At 38.7% G+C, this 18,808-nt stretch overlaps 1 protein-coding gene across 1 annotated transcript; it reads right to left on the bottom strand.

The window, feature by feature from the left end:
• Positions 1 to 1,023: 1,023 nt before the first annotated feature.
• Positions 1,024 to 9,401, bottom strand: LOC103440174 (WAT1-related protein At4g19185-like). The gene is made up of 7 exons (XM_070826956.1): positions 8,814 to 9,401; positions 8,377 to 8,439; positions 8,156 to 8,272; positions 7,724 to 8,009; positions 3,003 to 3,158; positions 1,587 to 1,738; positions 1,024 to 1,404 (listed from the first exon to the last, which is right to left on the bottom strand). The coding sequence occupies exons 1-7, from the start codon at positions 9,017 to 9,019 to the stop codon at positions 1,191 to 1,193; spliced, it is 1,194 nt and encodes a 397-aa protein (XP_070683057.1). The 5' UTR covers positions 9,020 to 9,401; the 3' UTR covers positions 1,024 to 1,190.
• Between the last annotated feature and the right edge of the window lie 9,407 nt (positions 9,402 to 18,808).

Genomic DNA, 18,808 nt, shown 5'->3' with positions numbered 1-18,808 from the left:
AACTAATCCGTTTTTGGAAAAAATGGGAATCCTTCTTTTAAAGACTCTGTATATATGATTAAATTTTGAGTTAATTTGCTCCCTGAACTTGTAAGGAGCTGTCAATTTCCCCCCTGAACTTTAATTTTAGCCAATTACGGTTTAAACTTTTAATTGGCCAATTTTCTCATTGAATTTTAATTTTAGCTGATTACCCCCTGAACTTTTATAATTTGCTAATTTCCCCCTCGACATTAGATTTTGAAAATTTTCATCCATCTTGGTCACGTGTGCGATACTTGGCAATAAAAAAGTAATTTACTCCTAATGTGGACAAAATATTTTTTTTTTCTTCTTGTTCTCCGCTAGTTTACTCCATACATTTTTTGTTTGAAATATATCCCTAATGTGGCCAACTATGAATCTTCCCAATGGTCTACTTTTTCAACATGTTGGAGTTGTAATGCTATTTCAATAGCCTTCCTTTACTGAAAACTAGCGAATTATAAACGTTCAAAAGGAGTAATCGACTAAAATTAAAGCTTAAAAGGTAAATTGGCCAATTATAAATGCTCATGAGGCTAATCGACTAAAATTAAATTTCAAGAAAAATTTGACGGTTCTTCACAAAATCGGAAGAAAAATCTGCAAATGCCTCTATTATTTATAGGTATAGGAACAGAAGGTAGTAGTTGTAAGTGGGATTTTATCTGATAATTGGAATGAATCATTGTGAGACCTGAAAATCAAACCAGTCCAATCCAAACATATTCGCATTACTATTATTTATCATAACTTCATAAGCATGGGATGGGATGAGAGCACGCGCATTGCATAGCATAGCATAGTACTACGTAAGCATGACCACTATACTAACAACTGAACCACCAGAACACGATTCCATCCACCCTCCACCATCCACCATCCACCATCTATCTTCTGGTATCTATTGCTCGTGTTATTCCTCGTCTCTCTTTCGGTCTTTCCCTATTCATAAAAATACGTAATAAAATAATAATAATAATAATAATAAAAGAACCAAGGTTAAATCATACGCATGCATAAGGAAGGAAAAAAATTCGGACCACAAATAAAAGAAAAATGGATATTTTGAACAATTCTCCTCAAATGGTTTACTCTCCAAATTCCCATCACGACCCATCACAAGTTTTTTTTTTTTTTTTTTTGGTCAATACCCATCACATGTTTTCTTAATCTGACGACTTTGGTATTGAACTGGAAGGCACTGAGAAAATGAGTCCTCTCTGGAATGGTATCTTGTTAAGCGTTGCATCTTTCTGGATGAGAGGTTCCGAGCCCCGAGCAACGTGAGGTATAACAACATCCAGAGCTGCTTGTCTTTCTCTCAAAGACGCCCAAGTTACCACATACAGACCAGCAATAATTAATATTCCTCCTAAGACACTGTTTTCACATGTAAAAAGGAGACCAAATAAGCAGCACTCTGACAAAACGCCAGCTCGGCCATCAAGTGAATAATACCACAGAAAATAAACATCATAGCTGAATAAACATAATGCATAACAGTACATATATGGCCAACGAACAAAAGGATTTTTCCACACAAGTATTTGATGTGAGCAAACCTTCCCAAATAAATAGGGCTTCCAAGGAAAATCCTTGACAAAAACGCCGAAGCTGCAGGTTGAAGTGGATTGTAAAGAGCAACCATAGCAGGCCCCAAAATCTTATTGCTCCACGTCAGCAGTCCATAATTAAGGGCAGATGCAACAGTTCCCTGAAAACCAATGGGTTATAATTTAACAAATTCTAACAATTGAACCCGCTTTGAACTGGCCATATTAAATGTGCCCATCTTCATATTTATTCACATTAGATATACTAGAACAATCATATCACAGAGAACTCAAAGGAAATGTTAATAGCATTATTATCGACTGTCTGATACAATAATTTCAGCAAATTTACATGATATATAACTTGTACGCAGAGGATTTTATGGAGCACAAAGAGCCAATAGACATGGGATAGAATCGCCATGAGTTATAAAAGTTTTCTGGAACCTCAGATACGAGACCTAGTTATGCAATCAGAGTTAATGAGTGATTAACCAAAAATACACTCATATAATCAGAGTCAAAAGAATATGTGGCTGATTATCCTATGTGATTTACATGGCTGGTTGTGGCAGTTTTCAGTGAAATGGAAGTTAAGGTGGAGTATGCAACATACCTAGGCCTCTCTGGTTGAACTAATTTGGGTCATCGATGTTGAAGATGAAAAATGGTCTTGCAGGGGTTCTGGTGTGTGTAACAGAAAGAGAGGGAAAAGGGTAGAAAGGTTTGATGCATTTTTTTGGGGGTTAAAAATCAAACAAAATAACTTAGAGAGAAAAGGCGGAGTCAAGAGAGCAATGCTAAATGAGAGGGAGAGATGAGAAAATATATAATATGGTTCTTAGTAAAAACCAATTACAACTTCTACATAATTTTTTATTTAAGTTTTAGCTTCAAGTATTCTCCATCATTTCTCCATCTTTTTCATCTCCCAGCTCCGTTCCTCCCTTTCCCCAACATCTTCCCCTCTATCTTGTACCAGGAAAATAATCCAACCAAAGCAATGTTAGTTTGCTTATTTAGAATAAGAAAAAACTTAACAGAGCTTCAAAGTCTAATGCTACAGAAGAAAAGAAAACCACTTTAGAGTATATATTCTTTAAGAGAAGGAGCTGGATCCCTCAAATAAGCTTATTGAGGGACACCCTTGTAGGGCCCACTCCACATCATTATCATCAAGATGACATGATGATATTTCTAGAATTTTATGAGAAGCACACCATCTTATCTGTTGAATATGACGCATAGGATTGTCATCAAAATATATGGTTACTAATCTTTTAAATCACTAGTACATCAAGTATGAAACCATGTTACATATAGTCAGTCAACCTGCTTTGTAGGTAGAACTAATTAAGAGAGATGATGAAATTTTGCATAGATAACAAAAGATTGGGCTATATATATTACTAGTTTGTAACTTACAGCATAAAAAACTGCAAAAAGCTCAGAGTGTGTCAAGCTCCAGTCTGTTGACTCGTTTGTCATAAATAATGCAGTAACCACCATCAATAGCGCACCGAAGAAGTATGAATATGCTGTAACTGACAGGTTGGCAGTATATCTTTTCAAAAGTGGAGCCTGAAAGTTATGAAATGTTATCAGAAATTGAAAGGCATGTTATTATAATTATATATGTATGTATGTATGTATGCATCCTAGCGGTTGAGAAAAATTAATGCACTAATAAAAGGTCATCTACCACCCTCTCGATGTGATTCAAATTTACACCGCCCCCTCTCAATAAAATAAACCGAAAGTTCATATTACATTGATTGCCAAAGTTGCTACAAGATGTATTTGAATTGTCATATGTCAATGGAAGAATTTCCCTTCAAATAATGTTAAGAATTCCCCCTCTCAACTAATGTAATAATTCAAAAAATGAAAGCAAACACAAGTTCGACAACCATTTTCAACAAACTGAATTGAAGGTCAAACCCCTCACAGTACAATAGTATGCACCAACTTTGAGCAATGGCTAATTCAAACAATGGCTTCAGGAATTGGGGAGAACATCTAGGACATGCAAAATGCACAAAACACGAAGGCGTCCCAAAATTCCAACAAAAATCAGCAAATGAGTAGGCATGTCAAAGAAGCAAGTACTTAGTACACAGTTAAATCCGATCCTACCTATTGGTGCAGAGCTGGTAGTCAATGTAACCCTGATCTGACCTAACAATGAAATTTGATTTAACCCTTCCCTTGATTCTAGAACCCTAACTTCACAAACTCCCAATTTCTGCAACCCTGATCCTAATTTGCCCAAATATGATAAGATATAGAGAATATCAAAGCACACTTCCAAGCACACTACATATGCACACATTAACTGGAATAAGTTTATCTTGAGTAGCCCTCCTTCCTTCTTCATTTCTATTTCAAAATTATCAAGTAAGATGGTGAAGGTTAGAAAGTTGATCAGGGATTTCCTTTGAGAAAGGAGAGACTGCGGAAGAAGGATCTTTTACTGAGCTGAGATGTTGCATAGATATCAAAAGATAGATTTGGGTTAGCTATTGGAAATTCATCAAAACGAAAAGGCCTCGTCAGGAAAGTAGTTGTGCACAGACGAGAGTTTGCTATTGCAAAGTCATGAAAAAAGAACAAGGCCTCGTTAGGAAAATGCTTGTGGAGTTACCCTCAAGAGCTGGACTTACTATGGTGCTCTATCATTTTAAGTGGAGTACACAGTGATGGGTAATGTTTTGCAGGTGCAAACTGAAATCTTACAGTCATAAGAAAAAACACACCATGCAACAATTCACAAGGAATTGTCTGCATGAGATCTACGTAGTTTAACAAACTTTTGCCTATGCAATGTTAAACGAGCAATGGTGCTGTAGAAACTTCTTTTTGAACGACTCCACTCAAAGTTGTTTGGGAGCATCTGCTAACATCAACTTTATCAAGGAGATGCAAAAGAAGTATATTGACCTTACTGGACGGGTGAGGTCAAAGAAGTGAGGGCATGAGAGTGGGGTTCAAGAGAGTAAAAGTTAAGGTGAAGAGAAGGATAAGGATTATGTGGGAAACTAAGGGGTTGGTCTTAGGGCAAATGATCTTGAAAACTCAGGTTTTAATCTTTGGTATTCAGGAACAAACAAATCAAGAAACAGTGTTGGCATCATCGTGGATAGGACTTTAACAAAATATATTGTAGATGTTAGGAGGGTCGGGGATAGAATTATAGCAATCAAGATTGTGAAGGGACGAGCATATCAATGTGATTAATGTGTATGCACCTCAACTTAGGTTGGATAAGAGTCTTAAAGGATAAATTTTGGGAAGATCTTAGGAGAATTGGTTCAAGGAATCTCTTAGACGAAGAAATTACTCAATGAACATTATGGGCAAGGAGACAAACAACTACAGAGGTTTCCATGATGGCCACGGTTTTGGAGAGAGAAACCATGAAGGGGAAGCCATTTTGGATTTTGTAATGGCATAAGATCTCTTTCTATCCAATACCTTCTTTACAAACAGAGAAGACCATGTGATCACCTACAAGAGTGGATCATCAAAAACGCAAATATATTTCTTTTGAATGAGGAAGGGGGATCGTATAACTTGTAAGGATTGCAAAGTTATACAGGAAGAAAGCATGGCTAACCAACATCGCTTGTTGGTGATAGATGTATATATCAAAAGAGAGAGAAAAAAGAACAAGACCTTGAAGTGTCCAGTGTGTTTGGGATACAAAGGGAACGTTAGTCAAATGTGGGATTCGATTGCTAGTTGTATCTAAAAAGTTACAACCCAAGGGTTTTGCTCCACATGAAAAGGAACCTTGGTGGTGGAAGGATGAGGTACAGGAAAAAGTTAAGGCAAAGAAGGAATGATGTAAAGCCTTATACAAGGATAGCACCAATTAAAACTGTGAGAGGAATAAAATTACAAAGGAGGCAAAAAAAGCCATGAGAGAAGCGAAGATAGATACCAAAGAATGAGAGTTTGATATCTATAAACTGGCTAAAGTAAGGGAAAAAAAGGCAAGTAAGGTGCATCTAGGATGAGAATAAAAATGTTATAACTACGAAGAACGCGAATATAGACAGATGGAGAGCCTACCGTTGAATCAGGAAAGAGGAAGTTGTTATAACTTTGAAAAAGATGAATCGTAGAAAAGCAGTGGGTCCCGACGATGTACGAATCGAAATGTGGAAGGTTTTGAGAGAAACGGGTATAGCATGGCTCACAAACCTTTTCAATAAGATTTCGAAAAACGAAATGCCAAATGAGTGGTGAAAAAGCACTTTGGTGCTTATCTACAAGAGACACGGGTCTTAGACAATCAATCCGGGTTCATGCTAGGGTGCTCGACTATGGAGGCAATCTATTTATTACAAAGATTGATGGAACGATATAGAAATATGCAAAAGGATTTGCATATGATCTTTATATATTTGGAAAAAGAGTATCATATGGTCCCAAGAGAAATTCTTTGAAGGATTCTAGAGAACAAAGGAGTACAAGCAGCATACATCCAAGCAATAAAGGATATGTATGATGGGGCAAGGACTGCAGTAAGAACTCATGAAGGATAAACAAAAAAAATTTCCCATATCCATATGATTTTAAGTCCTTACCTTTTTGCATTGGTGATGGATGAGTTAACGGGACATATCCAAGATGATATCCCTTGGTGTATGTTTTTCGCGAATGACATAGTGTCGATAGATGAAACGGAGGAAGGAGTAAATACAAAGCTTAACCTTTGACGAAAAGTTTTAGAATCTAAAGGTCTTCGTCTAAGTAGGTAGGTCAAAGATAAGAGTATATGGAGTACAAGTTCAGTAGGAATGGGGGTCCAGATGATGAGATAAGGGTGAGGATTGGAGATTAGAAAGTACCAAAGAGCAAGCTATTTCATTATCTTGGATTTATCTTGCAAAAGAACGGAGAATTGGATGGAGATTTGAACCATAAAATACAAGTTGGATGGATAAAGTGGAAGATTGCATTAAGTGTGTTGTGCGACCGACATATGCCACTAAAGCTCAAGGCAAAATTTTATAGGATGGCAATAAGGTTAGCAATGCTTTATGGCACACAATGTAGGGCGATCAAACATCAACACATGCAAAAAATAAGTGTATCGGAGATGAGAATGCTTTGTTGGATGTGTGGGCAAAGGACAAGATTAAGAACGAGGATGTCCGGGTACAATAGGAGTGGCCACAATTGAAGATAAGATGAGATAAAATCGGTTAAGGTGGTTTTTACATGTGAACTAAAGACCTATGGATGCTCCAATTAGAAGATGCGATTATGAGACACAAGTTCAGGGTAGAAGAGGTAGAGGAAGACCTAAAAAGACTTGAAAAAACTCTAAGAAAAGACATGGAGTACTTGGAGCACTTGAAGCTAACAAAAAATTTGACGCAAAACCGAGTGTAGTGGCGTTCTAGGATTCATACATCGACCCCACTTAGTGGATAAAGCTTTTTGTTGTTGTTGTTGTAACAAACTTTTTCCTATGTCCATAAGAAATATAGTTGGTACAAGACAAGTACCACTAAAGTCCAAATATAATTCTACAATTTCTTGCTTAGTTGCGGTATGCTTCAAAAGAGAATTTATGCTTCATTCTCTTCCCATTGTTATGGTTTGCATAAGAAGGCTGCTACTTTTATTTGGAGTAAACTATTAAAATCGCATACAAAGTAAAGTGGGTTTGTCTGAGAAACAGTTTCTCTTGTCTGGGTGAGTTTAGGGAGTTGGCGCTAAGAAGCTACTACTCTGGCAATGTGCAGTTTTGGCTTCTTTGGACTGTCTTTCTGTTAAGATAACTTTCGGTACTCCTCAGGTTAGTTTTCATGGGATTCTTGTCCATCATTTCTAACTTTCTTTCATAAATTAAATTTCTTGTTTTCTATCAACATACAAAGGGAGAAGAAGAATAAAATGGGAGAAGGATTTTCCATCGGCAGACGAAAGGAGAAGAAGAGTAAAATGGGAAAAGGAGACACAAGAATGAGAAACGCATAATGACAAAGTTATATACATAACTCCCTCACTAAACTAAAGACAATAGCACCAAACAAGCTCCAGTAGCACTTCAAAAGAAGAAAAAACACACTTAACAAATAAATGACATAATTATATTCGACAAATAAAGTTAAAAGTAGATAGTGATGCACCTGAATGGCTAAAAAAGCGGCCATGCACATACAGTTCCCTAATAAGCATAAAACTCCAAGATGAAAGTGATCTAGCCCAAACTCTAGAAAACTGGACATCAACCATCCAGCTGGCTCTGGTTGACCTTTGGCACTTATTTCGCTATGTGCTGCAAAGTCTGGTTCTGTATATCCAATCAAAGGAGGTCCACGAAATAAGACCATTAATATGGCTCCAGAAACACATAAAAGTGTACCACCAACCTTGGCCTGCCCTTCAGTTCTAAGCAAGTTAACTCTTTCTGTACTGCATGAACAAGTTCGCATATGATATTGAACAAGTAATATCTCGTACAAGTTAAACATGCAAATGCGTGTATCTCTAAGTCTAGAGAAATATACAGGCACGTAGAACCAACCTAAGTAGATTAAGTTGAAAAAATTCAAACTGACCCCATTAAAACAGCGAGGATAAACGTGAAAACTGGGATAGCAGGCTGTATGGCAGCAGCATATGTTGGATTTGTGTAGCCAAGACCAATAAGAAACAAAAGCTGGTTGCCAAAGATCCTATTTCATATAAAGAAGCAGCAAATGTCAAGAGGGTGATGCATCAATTGTAGCAGTAGATTATAAGTAATCAGAATGTGGCCATAAGTAGTATCTTATGTTACCCAGTTAACCCAAGAAAGAAGAAGGACACGAAGAGGCGTCTATTCATTGGTTGTCGTATCCTTCTGCAATGCAATGCATACAAGAGAAGAGAAATGTTAGAGGATATTGTGAACATCATGATCTATGTGCACAGGACAGGAGAGGGATGGAGAAGATTAATTCAATTGCATAATTAATTTCAAAGATGACAGATTAACTCTATGCAAGAAACAAGGACTACAGTCGATACAGATAATATGTTATTAGACAAAATCAACCTAAATAACAGTCTTGGAGTATAATCAAATCATGGTCACGCTCATGGTCATGGTCTGAGCATCCAACACACCAACCCACACCACACCATGCGTATATGAGCATATGGGTATGAAATGAATGATGCAAATGTGAGGAAATTGATAAAATTAGATAGATTAGATGAAAGAGAAACGCCTACTTTTCACGGACATAGGCGATGGGAGCGAGGATGGCGAGTGCAAGGAGGTCCCGGTATACGCAGAATACAAGCTGGTTGACGCCAACGTTAAGGGCTACTTTGGTAATTACATGATACCCTCCGTTGAAGAGCTGAACCGCTGCCATGGCCGCATGTGCCCTCCAAACATCACCTCCACCAACTCCAACCCCTGCCGCCGCTGCCATCTTTCTCTCTTTCTCTCTCTAAGCCGGTGGAGGAGGAGAGGGGGAGGGGGGAGAGACTGGGTTAATTGGTTGGGGTTAAGAGAGATAGAAGTGGTTGGATTTTGTTTTGTGTGAATCGAACTCAATCGGTGTGTGGATTGTGGACAGACAAGCCCTTATCCTTAGTCTTCAAGGCTGTTTGCTGGTTTTCGAGATTCCCTTTCCATACAGTGAAAACAACAACGACATTTGTATTTGTATTTTTTTCATCATTTTATTTTAATTGGAATTTCATCTTCCGCCTTCAAACCAATTTCACGTCAAGAACAAGTCACGACTGACCAACAACCCTGCCTCTCCAAATTCCCAAAAGTTAGGTTCAATGAATCAATTTATATTTACCCCTATATTATGTGTTTTTTCCCACTTTGGCCATTCAACTCTATTTCCTATGTTTTCAAATTTATTATACTATTTTTATTTAGAATTTTTTCATTAACCCTAAATATTATTATTGAATACGCATAAAAAACTTATTGTTAAATTACTTATACTACAATTCTACATAAAATTTCCTTTAAAACCTATTATAGATTCCATTAAAATTACTTATGTTGATGCACAAAACCGGAGGGGTCTTAGAACAACGTAAATCCGATCATGAATCTGCAAGAAAGTAAAGAACACAAGACGTATCGTGGTTCACCCCAATGTTCGGGCTACGTCCACACTGATATTGTATTTCTCTGTTTGTGAAAGGATTGTGAGGGAGATATAGCTTTGTAATGTGAGAGTGAGGCTTTGCTCTGAATCTCAGAGCTTGAGGATGGGTGAGAAGACCCTTTTATAGACTAAGGGCTCCTCCCCTTTTTACATATTTATCCCTTCATTTATTACATAATTACATTTGAGTCCCCTTAATATTTATACAAGATCTAAATACGGAGGCCCTAAGTATGGTACAAACAGTAGTCTCCCAAGTCTTCAGTCAAGAGAGTATTTTGGCTAGAGACTTGCACTTCAGTCCATGTGTAGGCCGAAGTAACTAGATGTCGTCTAGAACTGAATACTTGATATGAGGCGGTGCTCAATGTGAAATGATGTTCAACTAGAAGTAGCACATGTTGCGAGGCTGCTCGGCTTGTGGCGTTAAAGGTGAGGGAGTCATTTTTATAGAATAAAGGCTCGTTCCTCAATACATGAATGATGGGCTAGAGTTGATGCTCTCTAATGATGGTGAGGGAGTCCCTTTTATAGAATAAGGGCTCGCTCCTCAATACATAAGTGATGGGTTAGGAGTGATGCTTGCGGCGAGGCGGTTGCTCAGTAGGCGGCGATGCTCTCTATTGATGGTGAAGGAGTCCCTTTTATAGAATAAGGGCTCGCTCCTTAATACATAAGTGATGGGCTGCTATCTAATGATGGTGATGGAGTCCTTTTTATAGAATAAGGGCTCGCTCCTCAATACATAAGTGATGGGCTGCTCTCTAATGAAAGTGAAGGAGTCCCTTTTATAAAATAAGGGTTCGCTCATCAATACATGAATAATGGGTTAAGTCCCCTGAGTATTTTTCATGAGGCCCAGTTGTGGAAGCCCAATATATGGTACATAGTGTAGTCCCCCAAGTCTTCAGTCAATAGAGCTTGTTGGCTGAAGACTTCAAATTGAATCCATGTATGGGCCGAAGTGACGGTTATTTGGAGGCGATATTTGTATACCCTGCACTGAAGCTTTGTAGGTGAAGCTTGCAAATGAAGCTTTGAAGCTGGAGCTTTTGTAAATGAAGCTTTTGAAGCTGGAGCTCTCGAAGCTGAAGCTCTGTAAATGAAGTTCTCGAAGCTGATTAACATGAGTGGTGCTCATGAATGTTTATGTTGATTGACATGAGTGATGCTCATGAATGTTGACATGAGTGATGCTCATAAATGTTGACATGAATGATGGTCATGAATATTTATGTATGATTGACATGAGTGATGCTCATGAATGTTTATGTATGATTGGCGTGAGTGATGCTCATGTATAATTTTAAAGTACTTGACGTACTTTTGGTCACCAAGTAGGTGATAATAGTGGCAGGCTGACGAATAATTTTGGAGTACTGGACGTACTTTTGATCAACTGGTTGGTGATAATAGCGGTAGGGTGCCGAATAATTTTGGAGTACTGGACGTATTTTTGATCACCTGGTTGGTGATAATAGCGGCAAGTTGCCAAATAATTTTTTGTAGTACTGGACGTACTTTTGATCACCTGGTTGGTGATAATAGAGGGTTTGGCTCTTTTGGGCATATGGGCCTTCGCCCTCCACATGACATTCCAGCCCATTATTTTGGGCTTGCCGTTTTTTTTTATTACCCTCTGATGGGGTTATACAGATATCTCCGAAAGATACGAAAAATAAATTACATCATTCAAAAATAAATCCGACCCTCTGCTCAATGGGTCATGCCTATAATTCCCTCTTCAGCATGTCATCACCACCGCAATTATGTCTGCTTCTTTTTATCTTCTTTTGCTTTCTGCTTTTACTTTCTGCTTTTTCTTTTTCTTTTCCCTTTTGCAGATGGCAGACAAGGAATGATTAATAGAATTGATAATAAGGAAAGAATCTTATCTCTGCTTTTGCTTTTGTTTCTGTTTCTTCTTTTCTCTTTTCCACCGCATCTCTTTTTCTGTCTGTCTGTGCGCTGCTGTCATGCATGTGCACCCAATTAATCTTTACAGTGTCTCTGTTTGTGAAAGGATTGTGAGGGAGAGAGAGCTTTGTAATGTGAGAGTGAGGCTTTGCTCTGAATCTTAGAGCCTGAGGATTGTGAGGGTGAGGAGGCCCTTTTATAGACTAAGGCTCTTCCCCTTTTTACATATTTGCCCCTTCATTTATTACATAATTACATTTGAGTCCACCGAGTATTTATATGAGATCTAAATACGGAGGCCCTAAGTATGATACAAACAACTTATATACTAAAAAAGACTTATTGAATATTCCATTAAAATTTATTGTAGATTCCATTAAAATTACTTATATACTACAATTTTACATAAAGTTTCCTCTAAAAAAACTTATTGTAGATTCCATTAAAAGTACTTATATACTAAAAAAAAGCCCATTAAAATCTTCTAAATTACTTATTTAGCCTCACAAAATTTTAAAAAAGAAAGTGAGGAAGTATGAGAATACGATATGCAAAAATTAACTAGCTTTTTAAGACCAACTCCAATGGTGGGCTAAAAGCAAAATTACCCCCCAAAATTTCCCCCTAAACCCAATCCAACCCAAGGGGAAATTTTGGGCTAAATGCTAAACCAATGCCAGATTCCCCCCAAAATTTAGCCCATAAATCGGAATTTAAATTTTTCAATATTTATCGGAATTTAAATTTTTTTAGATTAAAATGTTCATAAAATTAATTTACGATAGTCTACATTTTTTTTTAAATTTAATTTAACAAAAAAAAATAGTCTAAGTTCATTCTTTAATAATCCTGGGCTAAAATTTTAGGCTAGAACGGTTGGAGCAGAAAAACTGTTTCTGGGCTAAAAGCTAAATTTTTCGGGCTAAAATATTTGGCTTTTAGCCAAACCATTGCAGATGATCTAAATGGGAGAAAACATTTCAACTGCAGTTGATTCAATTAGGTTTGACGCTGACATACATCTGAAGACATCATGTCTTCCAAGTTTCTGCCAATAATGATTTTTGTGCTAAAATATAAAACCATATACAAGGAATACTGATTCAAAAGTTCAAAACCATACAAAAGTGCAAAGTGGCCAGGTTTTAGGTGGCCATGCCACTATACGGACGAAATCTAAAATCTCTAATGACAAAAATCTTAAAAATTGATAGAATTTGTCGAGAGATTTATTTATAGGAATTTCGAAAAGAAAAAAAAACATTAGTTCAAGTTTGGCTTACTTTATGTGTGGTTCCACGTGAAAATGGTGTTGACAAAGCTTCAAATTAGATCTTATTTTCTTCTTGGCAAACTCATGATTTCACATCATGAGTTTGAGGGGGTTTGGAAAATAAAAGGAAATTGTTTTAGGGATTTGATTTAATTAGTGATTTGATATGATTTGATTTGATTTGGTCTAGGTTTTCTTGTCTTGTAGACAAAGAATTGTGTTGATGCACAAAATCAGTGGGGACTTTAGTACAACAGAAAGTGTTAAGTTTGTGACCTTCGTTAGATTGCTCCGGTTACTAGTGTGGATAAGTATGCAAATGGGTAGAGACAGAGAAGCAAATACAAGATGTACGTGGTTCACCCAAATTGGCTACGTCCACGGAGTAGAGGAGTTCTCATTAATTGGGAAGGGTTTACACAAGTACATAGGTTCAATCTTTCCTTTAGTGAGTACTAGTGTATGATTTAGTACAAATGACATGAGGAAATATTGTGAGAGAATGATCTCTATTTATAGAAGAAAGTTTCTAGTTTCATTCTGACATTGATAAGTGTCGTGTTGTGATTGGCTTCTGATGTTGACACGTGTCGTGCTATGATTGACTTCTGATGTCGACACGTGTCGCGCTGTGATTGGCCTTCTGGTTGGAGGGAAACTCTTCTAGGTCCTTGACGGTATAACGTTGACTGGTACTCAGTAATTTCGGGATTGGTCAAGTATGGTACAAATAGTGCTCCCCTAAGTTCCCGAGTGAGGGAAACTCCTCGGTTGGGGACTTGCAAGATCCAAGCTATTGAGTAATCACAAAACTTCTAAGTACCGAAATGTGGTATCATTTTCACTTGCCTTATCTGTCTCATATGTAGATGTGGCATATTCTCTGGAAGTATTTTTCCTCCATCCAGGGGTGGTATCTTTAACTGATGAAGATGCACAAGATAATGTATCAATTTCACTTGAAGCTTACTTGTAGTTTCGGGCTTGGTCAAGTGCGATACAAACCCTATGGTAGGAGTCCCCCAAGTCGCCGAGTTAGGAGATTTGCCGAAGGAGTTAATAGACAAGGTAAGCAATCAGACAAGGTAAGCAATCAGACTTCTAAGCAAGCAACTTGGATCATAAGTTCGACTTCGGCTTTCGGTTGATTGTTCACCTTCTCCTTGTGTCGTAAACAACAACAAGGATAAGGAAAAGCAAATGGAGAAGAGATGATATAAGATACTTTTGCTTTTGAAGAAGTAACTTTCCACAGGTTTATTCTTGAACTAGGCTTAAGGGTTTTCTGGTTTCCTCTAGAGTATAAGGCCGACTCAAGAATTTGAGGGTCAAAACAAGTCCATCAAATCTAGAGTACGTTCGACCCTGATGATATGGGATACTTTTGCTATTGACAAAGTAGTGGATGTATCGGCACGTGTTCTATTACGCTTGTCTCCACATGTTTCCTTGTATCTTTTTCACTTGCCCTATCTGTTCCTCAAGCAGATGTGGTATCTTCTTTGGAAGCATAAGATGTTGAAAATGAGTACTCGAGAGCAATGACAGGTAAGTAATTAGGCATGGGGTTCCAGGCAGTCAGTTCCTAACTGGAAGCTTGAATTCAAGTGCTGACTGATTGCTCTCTTTCTCCTTGTCTTGCAGGTAAGAACAAGGCCAAAGTAAAAGACATGGAAAAAACATGATATAGGATACTCTTGCTCTGGTGTGGCTTGTTTGCAGAGGTATTATCGGGAGGAAAAGAAGCTGAGTATTTCGAGAGATTCTGTTGAGAGTGCCCTCTCGGATGTAAAGAATAGTTGAGCATTTTTTTTATTTACAGGTCTGCTTGGCTTTGGAGGATGGAGGTCGACATATATAGGAGTCTCCCTAACAACAAGTAGTAATGTTATTCCTTTACTCTTCTTGGTCATAACAATGTAGTGGGAGCTGCAAGCTTCACGTGTTTTAACTTTGTCAGAGTACTTTGAAAAGTGGTATGTGGTATGTGGTATCTGGAAAGTTGATGTTGTGTGTGAAGATTGCAGACAAGTTTTATCCAAGGAAATATGGCTCTCGAAGTTCGGAGAGCGGTGCCTTTTCGGTTTTCGAACAAGCAATCCTGTCGGGGATCTGGCTCTCGAGATTCAGAGAACGGTGCCTCTTCGTTTTTTGAGAAAGCAATCCTGTTGGGAGTCTGACTTTTGAGATTCGGAGAGTAATGTCTCTTCGATTTTTGAGAAAGTAATCATGTTAGGAGTCTGGCTCTCGAGATTCGGAGGGCGGTATCTCTTCGATTTTTAAGCACATAATCCTGTTGGGAGTCTGGCTCTCAAGATTCGGAGAGTGGTGCCTCTTTGATTTTTGAGAAAGCAATCTTGTTGGGAGTCTGACTCTTGAGATTCGGAGAGCAGTGTCTTTTCAACTTTTGATAAAGTAATCATGTTGGGAGTCTGGCTCTCGAGATTCGGAGAGCGGTGCCTCTTCGATTTTTGAACAAGCAATCTTGTTGGGAGTGTTTTCTCGAATGTGAGTAAAGGTTGGGCATTTTTGCCAGTCTACTTTGCCACGGAGCATGAAGGTTGACACACATTAAGACTTTCTAGTTATCAAGCAGTGGTGCTGTTCCTTTACCTTTGTGGGAAATAGTAGGGTAGCTGGACCTTTAAAATTTATATGTCTAAACTTTGTCAGAGATCTTTGGCAAAGTTATCTGTGGTACCCGAGGAACTGATATTGCGTGTGGAAAATGGTGCCTCTTCGGAATCCGAAGAGTGGTGCCTCTTCGATTTTTGAACCAATAGCCCTGTTGCCCTTTCTTTTATAAGGGCACCAATTGTGTGCAAGAAGTACATTCAGAGAGTTATTGCTTGTAGGAATTTCCCCTTACTTCAGAGATTTATTGCACCTCATTTCTCCTTCATCATTTCTGAGAATGTCTGGCCCATCCGACCGTCGTTTTGATTTGAACCTTGGTGAAGAGGCAACCATGCTTTCTCAAGACAATATATGGCGCCCATATTTCTTATCCCCTACTGGTCCTCTTACCATTGGGGACTCTGTGATGAAGAATGATATGACCGCTGCGATGGTGGCCAGGAACCTTCCCATTCCCAAAGATAACAGACTACTTTCTAAACGGTCTGATGAGTTGGCTATTAAGGATTCTATGGCTCTCAGTGTTCAGTGTGCAGGTTCTGTGTCTAATATGGCCCAACGCCTATTTGCTCGAACCCGCCAAGTTGAATCATTGGCGGCTAAAGTGATAAGTCTCAAACAGGAAATCAGAGGGCTCAAGCATGAGAATAAACAGCTGCAGAGGCTCGCACATGACTATGCTACAAACATGAAGAGGAAGCTCGACCAGCTGCATGAATTTGATGGTCAGATTTTACTTGATCATCAGAGGTTTGTAGGTTTGTTCCAAAGGCATATTTGCCTTCGTCTTCTGGGGCTGTACTGCGTAATGAAGCTCCAAATAATCAACCTTCGGTGCCTCTTCCTTCTGGGGTTCTACCTAGTACTAAGGCTTCGAATAATCACCCTCTGGTACCTTATCTTTCTGGGGCTCTGCCGACTGCTGAGACTTCTCCTGAGCAACCTTTGTGAAGGTTCCCTCTTGTTTGTTTATTTTGATTCATGTATATGTACATATTTGTAACTTATCGGAGATATCAATAAACAAGCTTTGCTTTATTTCAACGTATTATGTTAAATACACCAAGGCCTTCTTCACTAAGTTTTTTGAATTTTTCCTTTTGTTGAATCTTGTATGTTGAAGCTTTGTGAGTGAAGCATGTAGGTTGAGGTAGTGCTCCTTTAATTTCCCGAGTGAGGAAAACTTCTCGGTTGGAAACTTGAAAAAATCCAAGTCACTGAGTGGTCGTGAGACTTCCGAGTATCAAGGTGTAGTAGCATATGGTACGAGTCCCCCAAGTCTCCGGTCGAGGGAGTTAACGAAGGAGGTGTCTTACTAGTAGCCAAGTTTCCAAAGTAACAAAACTTCACCATTTTCCTTTCTAAGTGGTAGCCCAAAACTCCTCATTTATATATATTTGTTATGAAAGTTGTTAGACTTAAAGAAGATGAGGCATAGGCAATTTTTTTTTTTTTAATTTTTGAATTTTCGAATTTTCGAATTTTTGAATTTTCTAATTTCTGAATATATATATATTAAGCTTTATAGGTGAAGCTTTTAGGTTGAAGCTTTGTTGGGTACCATGAATTGATTTTGCTTCACACTATCTTGATCAATATAGTGTGAAACTTTTGTAGGTGAAGCTTTTGTGTTGAAGCTTTTGTGGTAGGGGAAGTTTTTGTGGGTGAAGCTTTTGTTGGTGAAGCTTTTATGGGTAAAACTTTTGTAGGTGAAGCTTTTGTGGTGGGTGAAGCTTTAATGGTGGGTGAAGTTTTTGTGGTGGGTGAAGCTTTTGTTATGAAGCTTTTATGGTTGAAGCTTTTGTAGGTGAAGCTATTGTGGGTGAAGCTTTTATGGTGGGTGAAGCTTTTATGGGTAAAGCTTTTGTATGTGAAGCTATTGTGGGTGAAGCTTTTGTAGGTGAAGCTTTTGTGGTGGGTGAAGCTTTAATGGGTGAAGCTTTAATGGGTGAAGCTTTTGTAGGTGAGGCTATTATGTGTGAAGCTTTTGTAGTTCAAGCTTTGGAGTTGAAGCTTTGTAGGTGAAGCTTTGGAGTTGAAGCCTTTGTTGGGTACCATGAATTGATTTTGCTTCACACTATCTTGATCAAGATAGTGTGAAGCTTTTGAGAATTTGTAGTTGTCCTCCATTGATGAAGCTTTCGTTGGTGAAGCTTTCGTGGGTACCACGAATTGATTATGCTTCACACTATCTTGATCAAGATAGTGTGAAGCTTTTGAGAATTTGTAGTTGTCCTCCATTGATGAAGATTTTGTTGGTGAAGCTTTGGAGTTGAAGTTTTTGTTTTGTCTTCGCTTGAAAGGGGTGTGGAGGATCCTTCTTGTGAGAGGGCCAGGCCTGGGTTGGTTCCAGTCAGGTATCTTGGCCTGACGTTTGGCCTTCAACTTGTTTACTTCCTCAATGAGCTGTAGAACAAGGGGGTCCTGAGTGGAGTCATGTACCACTGGAATTTTCTTTCGTAAGTCCCCATCGCCTCTTGGAAGTAGGAAAGTTTGAGCAAAGTCGTATGATTTTTTCTTGGACTCGCTGTACTGATTTTTAGGGCGAGTCTGTCAGAATACCTCAGAGTCCCCTGTAGCTTCATATTCCTTTGGGACCTGTCGTTTCTTCCTTAGATTGGCAGCTGGCCTGGGTTGTGGGAGGGGACCGAGTATTTCAGAAACCCTTGGGTAATTGATCTTTGAGCATATATGGAGGGGATTCTCTCGACGTTGCTTTAGGAAGTCTCGGCAGTCACAATAAACAGCTTCCGATCCTTCTAACCCTTCTGCAATGAGGTGTCTTCCTCCACTTTTTCTACTTCGGGTCAAAGCATCTGAGTTGAGAGAAGTCTCATGTTGATCAATGTTTTGATGATTAGCTCGCTCCTCATTAGGGATACCCATGTCGAAAGGAGGTGACCCTCCGTGTTGAGGGGCACCCAAATGATGGTTGATGTCCACAGGGGCAACGAGCTCGCGTGTTTGAGTATGCCTAGTTTCGTGGAGCATCTTAAAAAGCTTCTCATACTGCTCATAGAGGACCTCATTCTTCATTGCTATCTTGTTGTTCTGAGCTTCTAGCTCATCGATTTTAGCTTGAAGAGCAACCTTCTTTCCTTCATTCTTTCGTTGCTTCGCACTAGGTGCAAGAGGGGTGTCATTCTGTATGCTATGGTTTCCTTCGCTCCCCATGTTGGAGATGGATGCTTGGTCAAAAGAGAGTGTACGAATGGTGGAAACCAGCTTGGCAAAGCTGAAGAGAGTGGGAATAAGTGTCG

The sequence above is a fragment of the Malus domestica genome, chromosome 08, assembly GCF_042453785.1.
Source record: "Malus domestica chromosome 08, GDT2T_hap1".
NCBI lineage: Eukaryota > Viridiplantae > Streptophyta > Magnoliopsida > Rosales > Rosaceae > Malus > Malus domestica.
Note: the sequence above shows the minus strand (reverse complement) of the source record. Positions and strands in the feature narration are given on the sequence as shown.